The 27,298-nt window shown below is 43.0% G+C and overlaps 1 protein-coding gene across 4 annotated transcripts in view; it reads left to right on the forward strand.

Moving 5' to 3' along the window:
* The window catches only part of SORCS2 (sortilin related VPS10 domain containing receptor 2), an 803,333-nt gene that overhangs the window by 736,129 nt on the left and 39,906 nt on the right, over positions 1–27,298 (forward strand). For all 4 annotated transcript variants that reach the window (XM_042855503.2, XM_042855502.2, XM_065597099.1 and 1 more), the window contains 2 exons: positions 8,541–8,632; positions 10,167–10,274. In XM_042855503.2, coding sequence (XP_042711437.2) covers positions 8,541–8,632; positions 10,167–10,274 — 200 coding nt within the window. The remainder of the gene's footprint in view (positions 1–8,540; positions 8,633–10,166; positions 10,275–27,298) is intronic.

Raw genomic sequence — 27,298 nt, forward strand, 5'->3', positions numbered from 1 at the left:
AGTTCATTGGATGGGTTCAGACCACTGACTTGGAAACTGGGCAGTTCCAACTGCTGACTGCCAGTCACTGCCCTGCACCTTTGTCACATCCCTCACTGCGCATCCCCAGCATTGCTGCAAAGCCATCTACAGGCTCTCATAGAGGAAAAACAAAATTGGATTATGAATCATGGATAACAGAGAGACTTGGAGTAGTATAGAAAGTTAAACGCACTGGAGCAAGGAATAAGGCCAGTACAGGGAATAAGCGAATACCAGCAATAATAAAGAAATATTGGCAATAGGAATTGAATAGAAAGATAAGAAATAAAACTAAGAAACTTACTTGAAATAGAAGCAATGCGAACACAGCTGTGACAACTGGCAAAGGAAGTGTAAATAAAGCAAAGGGTATATGAGGATTAGACAAACAAGTTAGCACAGTTATTTGGGACAATTATGTCTATCACGCCTAACAAAACAGAGTAGTATAATGTGAAAGATGAACATGATATTAAATCAAATAGGTAGTAACCTAAGGATCTTCATGGAAATGAAAACCAGCTTTAAATGGGATTCCTTCCTCAGTCAGGCTTTATAACAGTTTTTGGCCTCGTTGAGCAGTTTTCTGCTCTCCATTTTTTTTAAACTGCGGCTGGCCTGTCTAGTATTGAGGGTGATTTTACTATTTTTCTGCTTTGTAGTGTAACACCAACAGACCCCGGTCATTGGCAGGCGGGATAAACCCTAGGACCTCTGGAGCTTAGTGCATGAGCCTCTACCGCATGAGCTAAAAGCCAACCGGCAGGACCGGCTCTAGGGTTTTTGCCGCCCCAAGCAGCCAAAAAAAAAAAAAAAAAGCCACGATCGTGATCCTGCGGCACTTCCACCACGACTCTACCGCTTCCGCTTCTTTGGCAGCAGGTCCTTCCTGCCGAGAGGGAGTGAGGGACCTGCTGCCAAATTGCCGCGGAAGAGCCGGACGTGCTGCCCCAAGCACCAGCTTGCTAGGCTGGTGCCTGGAGCTGGCCCTGCCAACCGGCTGTTAGCTAAGGCTGTAGAACAGACTCATGTTATCTCTCTAAGTTATCTCAGTACCACTGGATGGGACAGAACACTACACCCAGAAGGTGTGTGGGTTACAGTAGCACTCTGATAGTGATGATTATTATTATTGCAGAAGAGTGCTAGGGGATGAGTAAACGAATAGTAAGAGACAGTAATTACCCAAGTAGCTTGCAGTTTAAATAGACAAAAAAAATATTGGGGAAATAGCATTATCCCTGTTTCATAGGGTGGACAGCTGAGACTCTGAGAGATCAATTGTATTGTCCAAGTTTACATAGAAAGTCTGTGACATGGCCAGAAATTGAAGCCAGATCTCCTGAGTCCCGGTCCAGTGCCTTAATTACAAGACCATCCTTCCTCTCTACATGATACCTCTGTATTACACAAGTTAGGGAAACCTTTGCTTAAGCAGGGCAAAGCTAAGCGGCTTTGTAGCCATCCAGGCACCAAAGAGAGGTACAGATTTTCTTCTCCAAGCAACCAAGAGATGGGTAGCACCACTGGCAAGCACAGCAAGCAAGAGGGGCTGGAATCACTCCCTTTCAACAGCCAGGAAGAGAGAGTTAGCTAAGACAGTTGTAGGAAAGTGTTCCAGCTTGGAATTTAGGAATGGATTTTTCTTGGTGAAATACACAGGTGCATTTTTGCCTAGCTTTGCGTTTCAGGCAATGCAGAATTAAATCTCATAGGATAAATCCTCACCAGGTGTAAATCAGCATGGCTCCATTGACTTTATGCTGACTTTTACTAGTAGAGAATCTGTCCTGGTGTATCTACAGCTGGTGCAGTAACAAAGACATAAACAATACACCATGAGAGAGAAAACAGTTGGCATTATTATGAAGCAAATAAAATTCCCTAAACATTACAAAAGAGCTACAAAGGATGGAGGATGCATAGGGTTCCAATGGTGTTGCCCTGTAGCAGCTGGCCACCTGAAATGATTAAACAAGTTCTAGTTAGTGGAGATTATCACTAATTCATTAATTTGATTGTAGTTAGTGGAGAGAATTATAATTTGCACAGTTAAGACTTGCATATTTGAACTGCTTATGAGCATAGATAAGCATGCTGCAGTGGACTAGAAGCCAGGAGCTCCTGAGTTCTAATGTCCGCTCTGATGCTAACTTCACTTGTTGCTTTGGGAAAGTCCCTCTTAGAGGAATAGGGGTTACCATGTTTCCTTATCTGGGAATTTGGGGTAACATTTATTTCTGTAGAGTACTTCATGGGTGAATTAGTTCATGTTATTACAGTGTTCTGAAGATGAAAAGCTATTCCTGTAAGTGAAGGTGTTTATAATGTGAACAAACAGAAAATTAGGAAAAGATGGAGATACACATGGGTGCTATTCCCTGTGTATCTTAATGGAAACAGAGGGCTTGACCACACTCACCCAGGCATCATTTACTCCTCTTGCACGATAATGGAAGGTAGAAAGTTTTCACAATATGATTTTAATATTCCTTTGTGTTAAAGCATTGGCAGTGTGCCAGTATTATTCACTGGAAAGTGGATTAGTCCTGGAACACTTTATACCCTTTTCAACTGCACACTCAAGAATAAATAACACTATGTTGTATTAGATTCTCATGTTGTTCATAACTACTTTCTATTGGCTCTGCCATTTTGATGGTTTAGCTTCAGACTGAAACAGTTTTAAAGGCAATCAGTGTCACTACATGTTGGCTCTGATTTTTTGAATGGGTATTTGTCTTTTCATTACTCCTGCCCCAGTTATATCGCACAAAGAAAAATATACTAATGAAATTATTTTACATTTGTATAGGGCTCTTCATTAAAGGCTCTCCAAGCCCTTTGTACATAATGTTATGCTTCTGGTATAGCTGAGAAAACTAAGGCACAGAGAGAGGTTAATTGACTTGCCCAGGATAGCAGATGGAGGCTGTGGCGGAGCTGGCAATAGAATCAGTAAACCACACTGTGTGGCATTAATAGTATAAATTTAATGGTAAAGAAACATAAAGATGATGTGCAATATAGTAGCATCTATGGATGAAATCCTTATCCCGTTCAAGCCAATGACAAAAGACTCACTGACTTCCGTGGAGCCAGGATTTTACCTTCTGTTTTTAAACGACTGTGAGTCTCAAATTATATGAATTATGGAACGTGCATATTATGGGCCCAGGTTGGAAGTCCTTCCTTGGTCTTTAGTCATAGCCTGAATAGAGACTTAAGAACTAAGCCCTTTGGGCCTGATCTGATACCCACTGAATTCACTGACATTCTTTCCACTGACTTCAGTGGGATTTGAATCAGGTCCTGATCTGAAATTCTTCCATAGATTCAATAAATGTTTCTGTTTCTAATTAAAGTCTTGTTTATTGTTGTTATTTCCAGTCCCTTCTCTATAGACAATATTTACACCAAAAGATAAAAACAATTCCAAAGAATAGGTGAAATTAAACAAGCAATCAGTACCAGCAGAACGGAATCACAGCTTTAAGTAGAATATAGAGTAAAACTATGGTACCCAAGCTGTGTAACTATGAGCTGTACTGCCAGTTTGCCCGGAGCCAGACGGATTCACCTAATTTGGATAAAATGGTACAGATATCAATTTCCCTTTTTCTTCAGTATGGAGGTATAGCACCTGGAGGACTATGCATCCAAGCATATACTGTTTCATTCTTCTTTGTATGATTGCTCATGTCCATTCCATTGTAGGTGTATGTGTTTGCCACATGCACCGGTGCTGGAAGTTTTACCCTCAGTGGTATCCATAGAGGACTGGCTCTAGCGCCCTCTGGAGTGGCACGTGTATGCACCGGTATAAGGGGCGCCTCCGGCTGCCCCCTCCTTCAGTTCCTTCTTACCACCAGTGACGGTGCTGGATCGTCTCCTTGCCTCAGCAAGCTTTCCTTCTAAAACTGTGCCTAGTTGTGAATCTCTTGTATATAGTTCTTAGAAAGTTTGTATAGTTTATTAGTTCCCTTAGTGCATAAGTTAGAAGTAGTCAGTTAGTCCCCTATGGGACTTAGCCTAGGGACAGGGCATGGTCTGATCCCCAGGCTGCAAGCTTTGTGGCTACTGCAAAAAACCGATGCCAGTCAGTGATCCCCATCAAAGCTGTCTGAAGTGTTTGTGGGAGACCCACGTGAACAACAAGTGTTGCATTTTAAAATTTTCAAGCCACGAACCAAAAAGCAGGGAACATTCAACTTAGAGTGCTCCTTATGGAGTTGGCCCTTACACTGGCCTCTGAGTCAGCTAGATCAACTCCGCTCCAAGCACCGCAGCATCCCCATCCCTGGTACCGGCTAAAAAGCAAAGAAAGGCTGGGAGAGGGCATTCTCCTATGTCCCGTAAAGGGAAGGAGCAAGCCAGAGGAAAGTGCAGGGCAGCTCCTCTCCTCTGGATGATGGGCCAGGCTCCAGCACCCGCTGAGCTGTCACATCCCCTTGAGACCCACCTGTCACCCCGGGAAGGAGCAGAGGCACTCGGCACCTGGCGGTGCTGTCCACGCCAGAGGCCTTTAAGGCTGCTAAGGACATATTGTCCCTTCTGGTGCCACCCGTTCTGAGCCAGAGAGGTGCCCCATTCGAGGGATAAGCCTGCCCTGGGACCTTTCCATCATATGGGTTGGCTTACCTGTCAGCATTCCCAGCGTCGTTCCAAGGACTCTAGGCAGCGTTCCCCAGGATCCCGGCACCAATTGGCAGCTCTCTGATGCAGACCTGTGGAGACACACGCCAGTCCCCGGAGTCCCGGCACCAATACCCAGAGCAGTCGAGTTCATCTCCAAACTCACGGCACCACTCCGGAGAGCCGAGATGCCAATCCCCTGAGTCCTGTCATCTGTCTCTGGTTCGCTGCTACAGATCCCCACCGGCACGTCAGTGATCTCCTGAACCAAGACATTGCCCCTCTCGCTCCTGGTCCATGGAGCAGCACCGCTCTCAAAGTGTGAGGCTTCGATCACCGGGGTACTGGAACTGATCCACCAAATGCTGCCGCTGGTCATTGGAGGCATGGCACCGAGAGCCATCTTCCCAGTACAGGTCACCGGTGAAGACCTGCAGAGAACAGGTAGACGGGAACAAGGTAGACAGGCAGCATCAGTACCGTCCTGGTCCCCAGACGAGTCTCTCCCTCCTCAGGCTCAGAGAGTGAGGAGGAAGATTTGCCTGCAGGCCAAGCCCAACAACTTGGGGCATAAGCATTCCCATTGGGACCAGCAGTGGCCACATGGCCTTAGGGCCAATGGCCGGCTCCCTAGTAGCTATGGAATGCCTAGGGGTTTCCCCAACAATTGCAGGGGCACCAATTAGTCTCAGGGCATCTGAGAAACAGTGACAGTCTCCCGCCCGCCGCCGGACTTGGAAGCGGAGTCAGACCAAGGTCCCCAGGATCAGCGAGCTTTGGCTGAGGCTCCCCTGGCAGAGACTACAGAGTTGGCAAACCCGCCGTTACCTGCTTCCTCATCCTCTTCGCCTGATGAGGCAATAGCAGAACCTTCCCACACACTTCCCAAAGACAATGTAAAGAGTCACCAGGAGCTTCTAAAGAGGGTGGCATCTAACCTGGGGTTGAAGGCTGAGGAGTTGGCGGAACCCTCCGACTCACTGTTTGATTTTTAATTGCAGCAGCCCCTTCCAAGGTAGCATTGCCCCTCCACCAGAGAGTGGTAAAGCTGATCAAGGCCTTATGGCAAACTTCCTCCTCCCTGCCCCCCATCTCCAAGCGGGCAGAGAGAAAGTATTATGTCCCTGCTAATGGATTTGAATACCTGTATACAAACCCCACTCCAAGCTCACTGGTGGTATCAGCAGCTAATGAGCGCGATAGACAGGGCCAACCGGGATTGACCCCTAAGAATAAGGAGGCGAAGATGCTTGATCTCTTTGCAGAAAGATTTATTCTGTGGCCAGCCTCCAGCTAAGAGAGGCCAACCAGCAGGCCTTACTAGGCTATTATGATTTTAATATCTGGCAGTCCATGGCCAAGTTTGCAGACTCGCTGCCAGAGGAGCACAGGAAGGAGTTCCTGGCTATTCTGGATGAGGGCAGAGCTGTGGCCAGGGCAGCCCGCCAAGCAGCCTCAGATGCAGTGGACTCCGCTACGTGGACCATGGCTTCGGCCATTTCCATGAGGCGTGCGTCCTGGTTGCAGTCATCAGGCCTGACGGTGGAGGTTCAGCAGTCCATCCAGGACCTCCCCTTCGCCAGCCTGGCACTGTTCATGGACAGACAGCAAGTTACATGACCTGAAAGACTCTATGCATTATTCGATTACGCCATCACCCAGCAGGCCAGAGATCACGCTAGATTTGGCAGAGCTGTGTTGCAATCAACACATCTATGAACTCCTACCCACTTCGGGTACTGCTTGGGAGTCACTTAAAATGGAATGGACATGAGCAATCACTCAAAGAAGAAAAAACGGTTATTAATCTTTCATAATTGTTGTTCTTCAAGATGTGTTGCTCATTTCCATTCCACGACCCACCCTCCTTCCCCTCTGTCGGAGTTCTGGCAAGAAGGATCTGAGGGAGGGGAGAGCCGCTGGCGCCTCTTGTACCAGCACATACGTGCACCATTCCAGAGGGCGCCAGAGCCAGTCCCCTATAGATACTACTGAGAGAAAAACTTCCAGCACTGGTTCATGGGACGAGCACACACACCTACAATGGAATGGACATGAGCAACACATCTCAAAGAACAACAGTTCCGAAAGGTTAGTAACCATTTTTTTTTTTATTTGAGCAGAAGTTCAGAGAAAGTTTGGAGAGGAATCCAAACATTGCTTATGTGATTACATCTGATCCGATCTTTTTGAAGTGCATCTAAAATTAGTGTTTATCCATTACTGAATTCTCTAAAATATGCAGCTGTATGTAATAAGCAGACAGGACTATAAATTTCTCATATCTGGTGCTGGTCTGTAAATGGAAGACAGCCAAAGTGATTCTTGAAACTACAGGATTCCTTTTAAATATGTTCTTATTAGGTGAGAGAAAGACATGCAGCCAAGCTTCTAGGTGCGGTCTTCCTGCTTTATTAATGCTTCCTCATTTCTTGGAGTGAATATAAATGTGCTGGGGGGGGGTGAAGGGTTTTCTTCTACACTTAAGTTTATCACTGATATGGCTTCAAAATGAGTAAAGAGAAGCTTTTAGCATTGTCAGTATTTTCTCATTCTCAAAGGCAACATAAGCAAACGTCTCGTTCACTTTTCTTTGTCAAGTTGTATAAGGGGTAGAAAGTATGTGTATTAATTTTCAAGGAGTGTGCATTAATGATCACTTTATCTCATGCTGCTGTGTTAAATGAAGTTTGACAGACATCTGAAGCAAGCAGACACTTTCTTATGACAAATCTCCGATGTAGAAAGGAAAAGATATTTATTTATTTAGTGCTTCCAGTGATTCAGATTAAGCTTTTGCCTTTTTTTCCTTTTCCTTCCTCATGCTTTCATCAGTTATTTTGGCTCTGGACTTTCAAAGCATTATTTTCATTGTCCTGGCATTAAGCCTAGGTATTGTTCATATAGGTTGCTATTGAAAAGTCTGCACTGACCAACAGCTGTCCCACAATAGTGTGTGAGATAGCTAATATTTCCCTATGCTTAAAATAGAAAATAACTGTGTACCATTGTATACTAACTTGATAAATCTCGCCTTTGTAATGGTAATCACTGTACTCTTATTTTCCTTTTGTTGTTTGGCTGCAATTTCAATAGTTTATGAATATCAACAATATTGAGATTCAGGACTTCCACCAGAGAGATTTTTGTGCAAAGCGTTGAGCTGTGGAAAAGAGAGGGAAGAATCCTACATTTATCCTCAAATCTTGGTTATGATTCGTCGCTTGTGTCACCAAGCCAGTATCACATATGTCCTGACTTTTTAGACCATTCAAAAGTCACAAAGTGACCTCGTTGTTAAACTGCACAGAGTCTATAGTTAGACAAACTAAGTATTAATAATAGCTTCTCTATCCTGAAAATATAACTCATACCAATTTACATCGTGTTCTGTACATTTTGAAGAATGTGTTAGAATCTCACAGACAGAAATAACTTTCCTGTTTTTCTTAGCATTACACTTCAAGGCATGCCATTTTGCAAGACATATAGAATATGACAAATACCTTAAGTAAGATGATAGGTCACAAAGAGATATATAGTGGGAAAGAATGAAGAATGCATATTCTTAGAAGCACAAGTCTGGGCTGAGATCACCTACAGGCATTTTTATTTGACTGTGATTTGAACCTGAACATTTCCCAATTCACCAGCATAAATTTATTTTCCTTCACAATCTAGAGAACTTGATCCACATGGTAGAACCAGTCTTTAATAACTGTGTACAATGTAGGAATAAAACTATTATTATGTACTTTTGAATTTATTTAACAAAGCAGACTGTTAGAAAGCCATACATTGACAAGTATTTTAATAATGTTTTGATACTGCATTTTATTTTTTCCAACCCAGACATCTGCTTGGTCTTTTTATCTGGTTTCTAGGTCTTTGAAGAAGAACATCACATCTTGTATCTGGACCATGGTGGAGTCATTGTGGCCATCAAAGACACTTCTATCCCTCTGAAAATACTCAAGTAATGCTGCAGTCAGTTATAGTAGGGTTATTACATATTTAAGACCTCAAACGTACTTCAGAATTAATCAGTAATGAGCTTTTTAATAAGTTTGTGTAAGAAATCCAGGTGGAGCCACTTTAATTTAACATTCGTTAAACCAACAAAATGCAGGTGGACATTTTATTAAAGCATTCCCAGTGGAGTTGTTGGTAAAGTAGTTTGCTACATCATTAATAATAACACTTGTTTTGCATCAGTATGGCCCTGTTCATTCAAAAGCTTCCTAAAGTGGACTGCAGTACAAACTATAGGTCCTGCCATGAGGGCAGGGGACTGGACTCGATGACCTCTCGAGGTCCCTTCCAGCCCTAGAATCTATGGATCTATGAATCTATACACAGAGGTCACTTAATCCACCACTAAAATCCAGTAACTATTTTAACAGCATACACTAACATTGCCCTGCAGGTTGGGGTAGGGAGTAAACTTATAGCTACAGAATGCATTTAGGTAAGCAGTATACAGTTGTCCATATTGGAATTTTGGAATAGCGTGCAGAGCTATCATCTCTAGAATTATGCAAAGAGTAATGTATATGTACTGAATGCAAGTGATCAATGCTTCAATTTTACATAATGACAATCACACGTATATGAGCCATGTTTGTGATCAGTTGTCTGGGGAGAGTGTATATGAGGAATTAGGGTTAAATATAGGGAAAGCAAAGAGATTTCTTGTTTTTTATCATTTAGAGGGAGATTATTTCTGTTTTCTTTTCTTTTTGGGAAGGAAATAGCAGAGCCTCACACTAATTTCTCTCTCTCTCTCTCTCTCTCTCTCTCTCACACACACACACACACACTCTCTCTCTCTCTCTCTCTCTTTTATATATATATATATATATATATATATATATATATATATATATATATATATATATATATATATATATATATATATATATAATGTTTGTTTGTTAATGTGTTCAACCATTTTGGGGAAAAAAGACATGATCAGCACATTAATTTGTTTTGTTTTAATTCGAAGCCAGTTACATACAAGAATTGATAAGATATGCACAATACTGTCCTTTAGAAACCACTTGACCAGATGACTGAATTTGTGAAGTAACTAAGCAGTTTTGCTTAATCCTATTTCACTAAATTCTGTTTGTCAAGTTTAGATTTTATAGGCAGAGAACTGTGGCAAAAATAAAACTGGGTAAAATGAAATCACTTAACAAGCTGTGGGCATCTAGCAAGATCATGCAGTGACAAACCTTAGTGCTGGCCTGACTGAGGACATCCAGCAATGCTGCCAGTTTAATACACATCTTTAATGGAGATGCTGAGCCCCAGATCATGTTAGGGAGGGAGGAGTCACATTTAATTTACTACATTAAGTAGGCAAAGAATTCCCAGTTTTTGCAACTGTGTGTTGGTGATCATGAGTCCTATGGTACAATGCTCATGAGATTTTATCCAACATAATACAATAATTATGATATTTATTAAAGAGCTGCAATGAATGGAAGACATTTCTCTCTTTAAAGGTTCAGCATAGATGAAGGTCAGACATGGAGTACACATAATTTCACCAGTACGTCAGTCTTCGTAGATGGGCTACTCAGTGAACCTGGAGACGAGACATTAGTCATGACGTAAGTTTCTGTTTATTTAGGCTACCCTTCAGCAATGCACTTAATCATGAGCTTAACTTTAAACAGGTGAGTAGTCCCCGCATCTGGGGCTTCAGTGTCTTGCAATCATGTGGGCTTTCACCATGACCAGGTCTGAACAGCACTAACAAGCAGCCTGTCCTTAAAATGATCCAAATCAAATATTTCAAATGTAAATATGAAGCATTGTGTTTTATATTCTGTTTTTAAAGTCATGACCTGGAACAGTGGAAAATTATGGGCATAAATGGATATCTGAAAACTGTTCTTTCATATTATTTCCCCCCTGTTTTCTGCAGACCTAAGGTGTTATTCAATAATAATAGGTTTCTTGCTTTTTCTGTTATAGAAATTGTCTTCACAGTATAAACCAATATGCTGTTGTCCTAGTAACCTAGCATTGTAATAAATTATGTGTAACCAAACATCCTGTAAAAAAATACACATTCTCCCCACTTCTCTGTAGTTTTTGTGATGGATCCTATTAATAGAATTTAAAATAAATATGGGCCTGAGCCACGAAGTTTGGTTTTGTATATGCACTTTCCCACTATGGTCCCAAATTCTAATATTATTAAATCATCTGAGCCTACGAAACAGCTACCCAATCAGTGCCTCTGTCCTTGTGTTGATTGGAGGAATAGGTGGGGAAAGGAAACTTAAACCCCATTTACACATATTTGGGAGCGGTTTTGGGACTGGCACAGCCCCAAACACTTAAGGGCCCTGAAATGTAGAGATTGGCCTGAATACAGTGTGTTCCTGACATACGTCCGATGCCAGGGGCTGGAAATGGAGCTGCCACATTGCTGTGTCAGCAGCTCTTCACTGACAGGTGAGCCCATCGACACACCAGCTACTCCCTGGAGCTGTTTCCACCCCCTTTAACATCCCTTCTCACCACCAGAGTGGCATAAAGGGACAGCAGCACAGAAGCAAATCGGACCCACTGTAATTGGAGCAGATTCACCCTGTTGAAAGCGTCAGAGATGAATTTGGCCTGTTATCATCTCACTTTCTTTCTGCCCCCAAAAGCAACTCTTATGATTTCTTGTTGTACTTTCTGGTCTGGAAGGAAATTGAAGCGTTCTATGTTAAAGCTTCCGGGGATTTTTCTCCTTTCCCAACTTTTCTTCCTTCTGTCAATGGTGAAGGATGAGATCATGGCTTCTTGTCTTGTTAACTGCTGCTACCTAGCTGTGTACAAACCACTGGGCCTGTCAGAGGGATGTTGAGGGAGTTACTATGCCTGCCTTACTCTTGGAAATTTTGAAAGTGCCCAGTCTCTTAGAAATCTACATAGGAGAAGACTCACTCCCCATCTAAATTTGGGTCTCCCACTTAGCCATCTCCTACAATTGCCTGTTGCTGCTATGGTGAGCTATTTTTGCATTTGTAAAAAGCAACAGAGGGTCCTGTGGCACCTTTAAGACTAACAGAAGTATTGGAGCATAAGCTTTCGTGGGTGAATGCCCACTTCATCAGATGCAAGTGGGCATTCACCCACAAAAGCTTATGCTCCAATACTTCTGTTAGGCTTAAAGGTGCCACAGGGCCCTCTGTTGCTTTTTACAGATTCAGACTAACACGGCTACCCCTCTGATACTATTTTTGCATCGGTATACCTGGGTATAAAATTTTACAGGTAATGACACAGTTTAAGATTTCAGGAATGTGGTTCCATTTTGAAAAGTGACTCTCTAAATTTCCTCATGAGATTTCATGTTCCTCTCTCATTATTTCCGTATCTAATTTGCTTTGTTTACAAGTCAAAAGATGTATTTTTTTAAGCTAACAGTCCAATGAAGTCAGGCTGGCATCTGAGAGTCAAGCTTGGTTCTTTCTTTCTGAGCATTGGACTAGTGATTCATCCCAGAATTAAAGTTTTGTTTGTTTGCTTGTGATGAGGGGATTTCCTCTAGGAGAGATCCAGTTTTATCCTATATTCCAAGGACCTGAGCACAGCTCTGTCCACAGCTAATTCATACGAATGTTCCAGTTGACATAATGTGAGAGAATGATGGGAAGTGATACATAGTGCCACTCTTCCAGGGACTGAACATGCTGAACTGGAAGGCTGGTCCCAGCCTCTATAAGTGTTTGTAAGAAGGGGCACCATGTTGCTCTATCATTGGACATTGAAGCTGGAACTCCATATTTAAATTTTCACTTAAATCCTAACATAGACACCTCCATCCACTGAACTCCCTCTCTTCCCCGCATCAAAATAAACCCAAGTATTAAACCACCCCAAGTAGAGTTTTTTTCCCCCAAAAGGAAGGAGAGCCAGAGATCCCATTAAGTCCATTAGGAACTTTGCTATTGTTATTGATTTTAGATGAAAGGCACTCAGATACTGCGGTTATGGGCAGCAATATAAAACCCTAAAATAGAAAGATAGCTAATCCAACTGTGAATCAAAATGATAAAACATTATATATATAAAATATTATACAAATATAATTTCATATGGCACTTGCATCTGGTTCTGATTTAATATACATGATGGAAAGCTTCTTCAGTTATTTCTTTCTTAGCATTTTGTGTATCTCTCTGTTAAACCAGTAACTCATTCCAATACAATGTTTTTTCCCCCTGTGTTTGTCACTTTCTGAGAGTAGAAATAACTCCTCCATTTGCCAGTTATTTCTTAGTTTTTACACTTGCCTGAAGTTGTTTGGCTAACATGCCCTTGGAAAACCTGGCATGTTCTATTTCAGCATCTCTTATAGATTTTTTTTATCTCATTTGATCTGTAGAGATATACCATCACTTTAATCTAAGTTCTTATCAAAATAATTGTTGGCACTTTCTGTGGGATGATCCACACACAGCACTCTGGGTTTAGGGTCCGTGGCAAATATGATGGAAACTATTGAACATGAATTGCTTACCTTGCTTAATTTAACATCTCTCATTTGAAACATTTTTGTAACAATTCAAGAGTGATTGCAAGAGATTTTCCACTTGTTCATACAAAACCAATGAATAAGGGCCTATGATGACCATTTGGACTTCCATGAGATTATGCCACTTTTTTGTTTTAATCTGTACATAATGGCTGTGTGGGGCACTGCAAATCCTCTAAAACATGCAACATGTTAAAAATAGGCCCTCCAAAGTATGTAAGATACCTATAGCTCTGATCTAAGATACATAGATTCATGAGCAAAGTTATCATCATTATCTTCTGAACTGTGGAACTGGGGATCAGATTCTCATACTCGTACTGCAGTTTAGTAGCACCTTACTGCACAAGCAGTCCCATTGAAGTCACTGGAAGTGGAGTGAGTTACAATTCAAAGTGAGTAGGATTACCACCCTCTAGTCCTTACAAGATTTGAAACACTGTACCATATTCGCCAATTGTGTATGAATTAAAGGGAAGAAAAGCTGCAAAATGTGTTGCTAGTTGTATTTATTTCAACTTGCTTACCTCACCTGCCTAATGCTTTACACATTTCCCCCTTTCCCCCCATGACTGCCCTTGCCTACCCACTGTTGTCCTGTTTGATTTCATGTCAAAAACGTTCTGTTATACTTCCTGACTAAGGGCCTGGCTACGGTGCAACTGGAGATGTGATTGCAGCTCAAGTAGGTGAACCTGTACTAACTTTCATCTAGCTGGTTTGGCTGAAGATAGAAGTGGGCTAGGATCAGGAGTATGTACGCAGAGTTCTGGGCAAGCCTGTGCAGTCCACACTGAAATCTGCACTGCTGCGGCTTCACTGCTACTTTTAGCTGTGCTAGCTAAACTAAAGCTAGCACAGGTATGCCTCTACAAGCTGCAATCATGCCTTCAATTGCCATGTGGACATACCCTTAGTGTAAGTAGCTCAGATCCTCCCTTTAAAACCTCACACTTCTCGGGTCAGTGATTGATTTTTACAGTAACTTGCTTCTTCTGAGAAATGTCATCCACTGGTATACTTTTCTGTAGAAAAATATCTTCCATCTCTTCCATGGTATGAGACAGAGGCTGAGTTTTCTGCTGACAAGACAAATTGGTACATAGTAATAATCATGGCACTGATAGCAAACTGATTATAGTATCTTCCATTAGGAGGGATCCCCAAAGCACATTACAAACTAGGGAACTGCTTCTGCATCTCTTACTTGGACAAAATTCTAATTGTGTTTTTGGGGTCTGTTCCCTCCTCCCCACCATCAATAGGAATTTTGTCCAAGTAAAGACTGCAGGATCAATGTACTCTACATACATCACAAGAGATGTAACCACCTCTGGTGTAGGAGGGCAATAACCAGTGGTGGGTGTGCAACAGTGTGTGTGGGGAGGGTACATTTTGGTCAAGCTTTCCAGGGCTAATGCATGTTCCTTCAAAAAATGTCATGGGATCTTGTAGGTATACACAGAGCAGATACAATCCCAGGGCGAAATCCTGGCCCCATTGAAGTTAGTGGCAAAAGTCCCATTGAATTAAATAGGGTCAGGATTTCCCCCGCGGCTTTTAAGATTTCATCCAAAAGATAGATACACAATAAACATTATAGGAAAAGGCATCATTGGACCCAATAAGATCCCGAGTCTATGCCCCACTGAAAGCAAAGGTAGGAATAGTTCTTTAATGGAAGAAACAATCACAAACCCAGTGTGTTTTGTTTATCTACTTAAGGAGGTTGGAGAGACAAGGTGGGTGAGGTAATATCTTTTTTGGACCAACTTATGTTGGTGAAAGAGACAAGCTTTTGAGTTACACAGAGTTCTTCTTAGGGAGGACGGGTTGGACTGAGCCAACTTTGACTGTGACTTAAACCTGTATTTTATATCTAAATCTTAAAACATTAAACCATCTCTCCAACCATCTCCAAAATAGATATATGCAAATGACAAAAAATATGCATTCCACTCTGTTCTACTTTTGATGTAGCTAGAAGTTTTGAGCACTGTGAAGTATCTATATTGTGGAGAGAACCTGTGCCATGTAGGAATCAATATGCAGTTATCTTGTATTAGAGTTCTGTAAGTAAAGAGCCACATTTCAGCATTTATTGTTAATTCAGTGAGGGTTTGTTAGGGTTTTTTTTTCTGAATTAAATGAAATAAGTACAGTAAGTTTATTTAAAATAACACATACTCCAATACAGTCATTTTTATTTTGTCTTAAGCTCTTAAAAAGTGAAAATTACAACTACATAATGTTATACTTTACAGTATATTGCATTGGGGGGGAAGTCTGTCTTGTACTTACTAGCACTGAGTTGAGTAATGGCCCCACTTAGTGGAAAAAGTAGGAATTTTATGTATGTGTGAAATACTGACAACTCTCTTAGAAGTAAGCAGCTTACATAGGGAAGGTTTCAAACCTGTTTTTTTTTTTAATAACATAAACAATATACATTATTGTACCCCAAAGCCTAGTTTAGTTAGGATTGCAATATAGCCCTGGTATCTGTGGCATCTTTGATAGAGCCGGCCACATGGACTTCGGGACCTACTTGTTGGGCCAGGTCACGGGGTTGATACACCCGCCACCCTTTGGGACGTGGGCGGGGTGCATTACAGCCCCGCAGTAGCATCTATAGGATTGTCCACAGTCATGGGGCTGTGTGCCCCTGAGGCCTTAGTCAGTGATGCGACTCTTGCGATCAGGGCAGTGTGGCCTAGCATCCAGAGTCAGTAATATGGCCCTGGTTATCAGGGCAGTGCAGCCTAGTGATCAGAGTCAATAATATGGCCCCTGCTCTCAGGGTGGTGTGGCCTAGTGGCCAGAGTCAATAGTGCTAGTGAGCTGGCCCGCCCTCTCCACCAGGTTCCAAACCAGCGCCCCGTCGGTGGTGAGGTTGCCTGCCACCCAGGGCCAGCTTTAGGACCTGCGGGGTCCGATTCCATGGTCCGGATCTTCGGTGGCACTTCAGTGGCAGGGGGTCCGCTCCTCGTCTTCTGTGGCACCGAAGGACCCACGGCCGCCAAAATGCCGCCGAAGACCCCGCGCCACCGCCGAGATGCCGCCAGAGTGGACCGCCGCTGGGTTAGCCTAAGGCGCTGGGCCCTCTTACCCACGGGGCCCAATTCCAAGGAATCGGGGGAATCGGCTTAAAGCCGGCCCTGCTGCCACCTGCTCGGCGGTAATCCTATTGAAACACACCGAGCCTGTCTCTGGTTCTACAACCGCTTCCCCACCAAGTTTCCCTGGGTCACTTCCTACCTGACACTCTGCACTTTGCCATCTCTGGGTCTCCACAGCCTCTCCCCTCTCTGTGGCGTCCCGAGCCTGTGCATTGGGGTTCATCTCTGGTTGGCCTCCACTTCCTGGAATGCAGGCAGTCCTCCCCCAGGAGTATCAGCAGCACACCTCTTTCCTCCCCGGTAGTCAGCCCAAACTGAGTTGCTCTGCTGCTTTTTATAGCCTGTCTCCAGTTGGAGCATGCCCAGCAGAGCCGAGGGGGGCCTGGCCTCCTCAGCCAAGAGGGAGGGGTTGATACACCCCGTCACAGGCCAGATGTAGGGATTTCCTGAAGGGAGTTTCCTTACAGGGATTCTATTCCTTCATGCATTGAAGCACCACGATGTTAGATATCAGCAACTGCTCATCTTCCTACAGAGTTCTTTGCTGGGGTCTTGCAAGGTTCCATCCTGTCACTCCTGATTTTTAGCATGATTATATGGCTGCTGAGGGAGGTCGTGAGCTCTTTGGACTGCAGTACTATCAGAGTTGATATTCAGTTGTCTCTCTTTCATTAAACTCAGCTTTCATAGACCCTGGAAGCAGGATCTTGGATGAAAACAAGCTAGTGTAAGCTTGATGCAGACAAGGTAGCAGTGATATTAGTGGGTTACATATTAGAAACATTTGGAGGAACTGATTAGATTTGTGACTGCTGCCTCTACTTAGGGGACACAGTTTTGGATACTTAATGGGTCAATTGCCCTTCCCATGTGGTAGCAGTGGCCCAATATGCTGCTTACAGGCTGTCGCTATTCCTTTGTGACGTGGAACTCTTCACAATTATCCAAGTCTGCATCAATTCAGTGTGTGATGCTACGATGTACTATTTCCTGTTTCAGGACAACATTCCCCTTCTAGTTCCTATATCAACCAAACAGTGGAGATGGGCTGGGAATTAGGAATCTTGATCTAAAATAAAAATAATTACATGTTTTATTTAAATCCTAACTGGGCTTTTAATCCATATGATCATATATTGCTGTAGTTGCTTTGGCTACATTATGGTGACACCCACACTCTAAGTGAATGTAGCCTGTGATCTCTCTACTCTTATATTTTGGAGTCCCAAAAAGGGATTTCATACCCATCATAAAATATGTCAAGCTGGCCATAAATTTGGTTAAATACTGAATCTGAAATTGCATTAGCCCCAGAATAATAATTTCTGAAATATGAAAGAGTTTAAAACACATTTTTTCTGAGACAGTAAGTCCTCAGACAGTCCCAGTCATAGCTAATATATTTAATGCAGGAAAGGAAGCCCTGTTATCATGAGCAAATCCCTAATCACACTTTGCAGCATAATTTATTTCCATGGATGCATCCGTTTAAATGAAGACTTTGCTATCCATTTTGCAAGTGATTTAGGCAGGGCGTTTCATAGGACTTGACGGGTAGAGCCCTGCACAGATACAAAATTTGTATCTGCATCTGATCCACAATCCGCAAACATGGTCCGCGGACCTCTGTGAATATAAAGCAGATATCCGCAGATTTTCAAGGGTCTATTGAAGGGGACTAAATGCCGAACTCCCGCTGAAGATTCCCTTCGAACCTTGGAAAAGCTTTGAATACTTGAGAATGTTTTATGACCAGCACAGCATATAATGTTGTTTTTTCTTATGATTCAATCAGAAATCTGAAGCGCAAGAGGAAACCAAGTGAGGTGATTGAATAACAACTATGGGAGTATGGGTCCTTTTCCGAGCTCTGTCCCATATTTACTAGGGAAGCCTAGGAAAGTTCCTTAACCAGTCTGTTCCTCTGTTTCTACTATGTAAACTAACAAAATAAGTACTTCCCTGTAACTAAGGAGTATTCTGAGGTGCTTGTATACATTTAAGTAAATAATATAGCTTCAATAAGGTGGTTCAAGTTCAGATGGAAAGTCCTAAAGAAGTGATAGTATTATTATTAATGTGAAATAAGAGTCTCTTCTGTAGAGTCTCTGCTGTAGAGAAAATAAGTGTAAGAAAATGTCATTCTATTTAATTCCTGTTAAATTAGTTCCCCCTGATTACGAGCCTTATCAGAGACAGAAATAGCCAGCATCCCTCAAGAACAAAGTTTAAATGAGTTAACTTAAAAACTACATTAATTCTGTCTTAGCCACCAAATGATGCAATCAAATTAAAAAATGATGTGCGCATAAATGAACTTGGTACAAATGTATTAAGTTGTTATGGCAACTGGAACACTGAATTTAAAATTATGGATCCCAAATTCTAGCAAATATAAGTAAATGAATTTCTAAGGTAATTGGAATTTCTTTCAAAAATTATTTATGTCGGCACCATCTTTCATGGTTACTACAGAATTGATTTGATGGCTTTCTAATGAAATCCAATTAATCAAGTAGAATGTTTTACTAGCTAATGAATTAATATCATCTTGGTATTTATCTTATAATCATCACTTACACTGTCTCCACCATTCCATTTTTCCCTCATATGATTTTATTGAACATAAATATTTTGCACGTGAGCAATTAGATTATGATTCGTTTCGTGATAACCAACATCAGATCCTTCATTTTTGGCCTTTCTTGGGATCCCGTTTAGAGTGTGTCCTCATTTCTTTCTTCTAGAGAATGCTCCTTTAGTTTAACTCTGGTGTTAGGAGTTTGTTATAGATATAGATAACAGGACTCATGGGGCCAAATCTTGAAAGCAGCTCAGTAGGGTGGATGCCCACTGGGTGCTGAGCTGTTTTGAAAATCTGGCCCATGATGTCTCTCGCCAAGGCTGGATGTGGTTATTTTAATAGGTGATCATGTTTTCCTCTATTGAATATATGAAGCCATGGATTGTTACAGATTGGGACATGTGAACCCCAGAAGCTCAAGGATGAGTTATACTTTACCATGGGGAAGGTTGAACATGTGATGTGCGTGCATCGTTTTATCTAACATTGATCTTAGCTAGATGGAATCAAACCAGCCCCCATCTGCATCTATGTTTCTCCTTTGAGCAGGTGGCCTGCTGGGAAGATATTGTAGGTCCTGTCACTCCTGTTAGCTAATAGAAATTCTCCTTTAATTCATATAGTGGAGGTCTGTAATTTTGGCACCGAAGGGAGTAAGATCTACTGCCATGTTACATCTATGTGGATTATTTAATAAATGTAGCATCTGTATTTATGAACCCACATTTTATTACAGTGTCACCTACTTACTGTCTGAGTCAGAATCGTCAGTGTTCACAGTGATCCTTGTTCTTTCAGGACATCGATCTATTGATCGATCTATCGATCAATAGTACATAGTATTAAAGTCCTAGTAGTTTCACTGTTTTAATAGTTTATAGATAGATGGGGCAAGTGAGGTAATATCTTTAATTAGACCAATTTCTATTGATAAGAGAGACAAACTTTCAAGCTACACAGAGCTCTTCTTCAGGTCTGGAAAGGTACTTAGAGTGTCACAGCTAAATACAAGATCAATCATATAGTTCAGCATAAGTAGTTGGCACGTATTGTAAGGGACAATTCAAGATGAAGTGGCCCCTAACCCTCCTGGAGTCCCAGGACAAGAATGGGGGTAGTGGATTACAGATTGTTGTCATAAGCAATAAATCCAGTGTCTTTATTAAGACCATGATGTTTAGTGTCTAGCAAAGTTATGAATTTAAGCTCCCAGGTTCATTTTTTGAAAGTGTTGTGCAAGTTTCCTTTGAGGCTGAGGACTGATGGGTCAGATGTGAAAAGTGTTCACCCACAGGTGATATATGTGGTGTTTTTGTGTTTTATCATTTTCCTGTGTGAGTTCATTCGGGAGTGTAGTGATTATCTGGTTTCACCCATATAGTTGTTATTGGTGCATTTAGTGCACTGGGTGAGGTACACCACATGTTGTGATAGGCATGTGTAGGGCCTGTGGATCTTGAAAGGTGTTTTTTGTGGATGTTGATCATTATAGCAGTGAAGATATGTTCAACAGCTCCATCCAGGAGAACCATGCTGGACTTCCCTTCCATGGTACCACTTCAGCCGATGATGGATCTGCCTTCCGATGCATGGGACCTATCTGTACCAACCTCCTGTACTCCCCACACACAGGGATGAACTGAGACCTTTACTTCCCGAGGGGTATTTTTGCCTTACTGTACTTGCAATCCCCTCTTATAAATAATAAATAAATTAATGGAGATATCCTATCTCCTAGAACTGGAAGGGACCTTGAAAGGTCATTGAGTCCAGCCCCCTGCCTTCACTAGCAGTACCAAGAACAGATCCCTAAGTGGCCCCCTCAAGGATTGAACTCAGAACCCTGGGTTTAGCAGGCCAATGCTCAAACCACTGAGCTATCCCTCCCCCCTCTTCTATCAGGTCTGGTCCTCCTCAGAGAAATCGGTACAACAGAGGAAACCATTTAGAGGAATCCATCAGAGGAAACTCCACTACATCTACAAGTCAGAGCATTCTTCCTTCAGCACTGCCAGTAGAACATGAGCTGACTTCTGCATCAGAGTAATCTAATGTTCTGAATGAGCCTGCGCCCCCTTTGAGAGAGACCAGTCTGGACAGAACCTTTAGGAGAACTTGGAGCCATCCTCCTCTCAGACATGACAACCAAAGGGACCTTTGAAACCCAATTCTTTGAGAGCCCCCACAGCTCATTATCTCCTCATATCGGCCTTAGTTGGGACTATGGAATCCATATCCTAGACACCATGCAGGAATCGCAGTAACCATCTTCCCTAGCCAGTACCAACAGGCTCCATCAGAGTATGTGGCGGAGGCAGATCTGATGGTTCCAACGGGTTATCATCCTCTTCACCTAACGAAGCTATTGCTCAATTATCGCCATCGCCACCCATTATCCCCATCCCCACAGGCAATACCAGGAGCTTTTACAGAGGGCTGCAACCAATCTCTCTTGAGGGAGTCTGTGACATGCAGCATAGACACCTGAACATCCTTCAACCCTCTAGCCCTAGCAACATGGCTCTCCCAGTGAACAAGGCCATTATGGAATTGACTAGCCCAGTGTGGCACACTCCTGCCTCCTGTGCTCCAACCCAAAAAGGGTGGGAAAGCATTATTTTGTTCCAGCAAAAGGGGCAGAGTTCCTGTTTACCCACCCAGCACTTAATTCCTTGGTAGTACACGTAGCCACAGAGCAATCCAGATTACAGGACTCCATGTCAACCCATCTAACAAGGGTGATAAACACCTTGACCTTTTGGGGAAGAAGGTATTTTCATCTACAAGCCTCCAATATAGAATTGCTAACTATCAGGCTCTGATAGTGAAATATTATTTCACAAATTACACTAAATTTGTGGCATTCAGAGATAAACTTTCCCAGGAGGACAGGTCCTGATTCCACCCCCTCATCAATGAAAGCAAGCTGATGGCTAAGACATTGCCACAGGCAGCAGGGGATGCAGCATGTACTGCATCTAGAGCCATTGCCCCAGCCATTGTCATGAGGTCCAAATTGTGGCTTCACTCTTTGGGCTTTCCCTGGGAGGTTCAGAATACCATTGAGGACTTACCCTGGCTGAGTCTAATCTCTTCAGTGAGAAGATCAATGAGTCATTTCATTCCCTTAACAACTCTTGGATAATCCTCCATTCCCTGGACATTTACACCCCGGCACCAAAGAGGAAACACCTCAAGCAAACTTACAAACCTAGCCCCCAGGTATTTTATCACCAGTGCCCTTACGAACTATCACATAAACAGCAGAGGGTCCAACCCCCAAATACCCCACTTCCTCCATCTCATCTGCTGCTGCTCAACCCCACCTGTCACCAAGGAGTTCATTTTGATGGGACATTCAAGAACAATGTACCTCCATTGATGCCATTACATACTGTCTCCCAAACCTTTGGTGATCATCTCACCCTCTTTGTGCACAATTGAAGGGCAATAACAACAGACAAGTGGGTACTGAAATTCATTCACTTCAGCTATGCTATCAAGTTTCTCTCCTCTCCCCCTCGCTAATCCCCTCCTCAGCCCCTTTTTAGGGACCACTCTCACTAGGAAATTCTCCATCAGGAGGTGGTTTCTGTCCTTCACTGAGGGACCATAGAGCAAGTGCTTCATCACCATCAAGAAAGAGGTTCTACTTTGTAGTTCCCATAAAAATGGAGGTGGGCGACCCATTCTGTATCCTCCAACAGTTAAATGTTTTTATTTACAAGTCAAAATTCTGAATGATTATGTTGGGATCAATAACCCACTCCTTAGAAGAGGGCATGGGTTGTGGCTCTTGACATGAAAGGTGCTTATTTTTGTGTAGACATTCATCAGTGCCCACAGAAGGTTCCTTGGGTTTCTGGTAAGACAAGAACACTACTAGTTCAGAGTACTTCTGTTTGGACTAGCCACAGCGCCCTGGGTCTTCACAAAGGTCTTCTCAGTAGTGGCAGCTGAGGTGAGACAACATGGTTACACCATGTTCCCACACCTGGACAGTTGGCTGCTAATGGGCAAATCCAGACAGGAAGTCCAATCAGCAACCATATTTTTATTCAGTCTCCTGGCATCCTTGGGAGTCTGCATCAACAAAGAAAAGCACTTTGACTCCCACAAGCACTATATACTTTATAGAGGTGACCCTAGATTTGATCTCAGCCGTGGCCTACCGACCTATGGAGAGATTCCATGCCATGAACAACTTGAAAAGAAAAGTCACTCTCAGTCCTCAAACCATAGTCAAGGTCTGTCTTTCCCTACTAGGACACATGACCTGGTGTACTTAAGTAACTCCGTTTGCCAGGCTCCATCTCCATAATCTGTAGGTCTAACTCTGATCTGTTTACTCTCCAGACAGAGACAACATGAACATCAAGGTAACAGTTCCCTCCAAGGCTGTTCTCTTGACCACAGCAAGTGCATGTGGGACTATCTTTCATTGCACCCACACTAAATGTGACCATTATCATGGATGCATCCCTCATAGGATGGGGATCCCAGATGGACTCTCCAGGTTGCATATCTATCTATTAGAGCTGAGAGTAGTCCCCCTAGCCTGCAATGCACTCCTTCCACTTATTTGGTCCCACCATATCCAGGTAATATTAGATAACATAATGAGTATATTCTACATAAGCAAACCGGGTGGAGCAAGATCCCTTCTCTGTGTGTAGAGGCAGCCAACTTATGGAATGGGTGCATTAGAAACTGCAAAACACTCTTGACCACATACCTACTAGGTGCACAGAATTCTCTGGAGGACAATCAGCAGACACTTCTCCACAGACCACAAATGAGAGTTACACAGTTCCATCCTGAAAAAGATTTTCACCAATAGGGAATGCAATCCTAGGACCTGTTTGTCTCACAGACAAACAAGAAATTCATCCATTATTTCTCCAGAACAGGTCTGGGCAGGGATCTAAGAGTGATGCCCTTCCATTATTCTGGACAGACCACCTGAGGTATGCCTTTCCTCCCATTCTACTATTGCTCCAGGTGCTGTGAAAGATTCACCACAACAAAGCTAGAGTCATTCGCATCACACCCAAGTGGCCCAGACAATTCTGGTTCCCAGAGTTGATGTGGATATCAATCTACCCTCCCATTGCCATGTGATCCTTCCTGGAACTGATGACCCAGGAAAATGGCAAGACTAGACACCCCAAACCAGGCCCTCTCTGCCTCACAGCCTGGTATTTAGATGGACATCAGACTTGGAGAGTTCATGTTCAGAGAACGTTCAATCCATTCTTAATCAAAGCGAGTACGAATCAACCAGGAAATGCTATTTGGCTAAATGGAAACATTTCTCCACTTTCATGCAAAAGAACCATTTGTCCTCAGAGACGGAGAGTACTCCTGCTATCCTAGACTACATCCTTCACCTCAGGAAGTTGCACCTTCTGTTAATTGACTGCACGTCCAACTAGCAAGAATTAGTGCCTTCTGTCCTTCAGTGGATGACTATACTGTTTTTTCTCGCTCAACAACCCTCAGATTCCTGAAAGGCTTCACTGGAGCCTTCCAGCTGATAATGAAACCAACACCACAGTTGGACCTCAAGCTTGCACTTTTCTGCTCTTGAAGAAGAAATGAACGTTACTTACCTGTAACTAGAAGTTCTTTGAGAAATGTCATCCCTATCTGTATTCCATGACCCACTCTCCTTCCCCTCTGCTGCAAATCTTATCTGATTCATGGTGAGAAGAGGGACTGGAGAGGTATCAGTTCACACTGCCCCTTATTCCCTTATTTCAGAACACAAGGAAAACAACTGTGCAGGTGTGGAACAACGGACACTGCTTTCAACAAATCTCTAATCTCAGGTACATGGAATGCAAGCATACCCACATGTGGAATACAGATAGGGACTACACAATGAAGTAACAGTAAAGTAACCTCCATTTATGTCAGAGCTGGACCATGGCACCCCTGTGAAACATAAGCATCCATTATGAATAGTCCAGTAGCCTGAATGTTCTTGAATGAGATCTCTGACCTCCACCTAAACAAAGCTCATGGACATTACCTGCTCACACCAATGTTTGTATGCTAGGTTGACAGTGTACCTACTCACTGTACCTGGTCACCATCAACTAATGAAGGTTCTGGGCATAGAAGGAAGTAGAGGGATAGTGTGAATAATATTGAAAATGTATTTGTTCTGTAGGAAATCCTTTTTTCTGAGTCAGCAGTGAGGCATTGGAACCATGCACTTGATCACACTTTTTGGCACCTGTGTCAAAAAAGGAAAATATGAACAGATTGAAAGGTTCCCATATTGCCCAGGTGACAAACTGCTTAGGAAGGAGTCACAGAGGCAGATAGCTGCATTAGCAGAACATGAAGTCTGCATTATTTTAGTACCTTGCATGAAAAAAGAACAGATATCTAACATGGCAAAAGGCACTTCATGCCTGCCAGCCCAGCAAGTCATACTGCAGTAGGCACTGTGAAAACCATGAGACTACCTAGGTAGTCATTATCTAGAGTATGTTATTCCCATATGAATATCAGCATATAGCAGACTATGGCTCCCTTGTCAAACTGAGCTACAAAGGAGTGAATCCTGTAGATCCTGCTGAGCCATCTACATCCTGAGAAAAACTGGATGCCATAACTTCAGGATAATACCCACATTGGTCCCACAACATTTTTGAGATTTTGTATATGTTGTTTCTACCTCTGAGCCACTCCTGGTTCTTTGGGACACAGTTAGAGGAAAGAGGATAGAAGACAGGTCATCTAACTGCTCAGATCCCAGAGCCTGGCTATATATTATAAAAAGGAGTAAAATAGGCAAACTGGAGGAATGCATGTTTCTGTTTAATGAGGGACTTTGGTATTTGCCAGTGAGACAGTGATATCCGCCCCCCCCTCGTGTGTTACGGCAAAGTTTTTCGCGAGTATGCACACCTCTATCATTATAATGCAACAGCATGGGAAAAATCCACATCTCTGCACTGGGCCTGAATAGCAAATGTGGAATTATAAATGAAGAGGGAACAAATCCTCCCCGAATCTTTAGCCCAGTGGTGGGCAACTTGCGGCCCACGGGCAGCACGCGGCCCATCAGGGTAATCCGAGGGCGGGCCACCAGACAGTTTGTTTACATTTGCACGGCCGCCCGCAGCTCCCAGTGGCCGCAGTTTGCCGTTCCCGGCCAATGGGAGTTGCGGGAAGCGGCGCGGGCCACAGGGACATGCTGGCCACCGCTTCCCGCAGCTCCCATTGGCCGGGAACGGTAAACTGTGGCCACAGGGAGCTGCAGGCAGCCGTGCAAATGTAAACAAACTGTCTGGCGGCCCGCCCGCGGATTACCCTGACGGGCTGCAGGTTGCCCACCACTGCTTTAGCCTGTGGAGCCATACTACAACCCCTCTTGGAGCCCTCAGACCTTTGTGCCCATAATCTACAGAAGCAATCCATGTGCAATGGTGAATCTGCAGATCCACCATTCCCCCATCATTGTTCCTAACTTAGTTCTACCTCGTCTAAGGGCTGGGGGACAGGAAGTCGGGGGACAGGAAGTCACGTGTAACAGAACTCTGCAGTGCCCAGAGGATGCAGGCCCCAAATCCTCCCATCTTCTACTTACCTCATGGTTCAACTGTGGACTTGACCAAACTTATGGGCACAATAAAAGGAGTAAAGTAGTCAGGGGACACTGCCAGAGCCTGGAATAGGAGCTCTGTGGAAGCACTGTGGAACAGAAACTGTTCACCTCAGAATCAGACTTAAATTCTTTGGTAGTTAAGCCACATGAAACTGAATGAGGTTTTAATTCAGAGCACAGATGCTTTTACCCAAATAGAGTCCTTATCTTTCCTAATTTTTTGCTGGATGTCATACTTACTCATTTTGTTTTGGAAGTAAATGGCCTCACTTTAGACATTGTGACTGCTTTGAAAGTACAGGCCAGTTTTTAAACTTTAATGAAGTTCCCATTTTGCTTAGAAGGAAATTAACTATTTGGGGCTGTCTTTACTGAGGCTTATGGGGGTACTGAGCCTTTAGATGTAACTCTTTAGGGACAGGAGTCAGAATTTCTTCATGCAATGCACTGATGAAAAATAATTATGAACAATAATACATGCTTTACACTTATCCCAAATCTAAGACTACATTACAAATCATTAACTAATTGAACCTCACAAAATCCTTGTGAGGTTGATCAATAGTAATATTACCATTTTATGGCTAGGTAAGATAAGGCACAGACAGACTAAGGAACTTGCATCAAGGTCACGTAATGAATGAGTGGTGGAGTTGGAAATTGAACCCACCAGTCCTGACTCCCATTCCACTTCTCTAATGACTAACACTCAACCTCTCTTATCTTATTGCAGAAACTCAAAATATGTCGACCATAAAGGGGATAATAAACTA

Source organism: Chrysemys picta, chromosome 5, assembly GCF_011386835.1.
Source record: "Chrysemys picta bellii isolate R12L10 chromosome 5, ASM1138683v2, whole genome shotgun sequence".
Taxonomy (NCBI): Eukaryota; Metazoa; Chordata; order Testudines; family Emydidae; genus Chrysemys; species Chrysemys picta.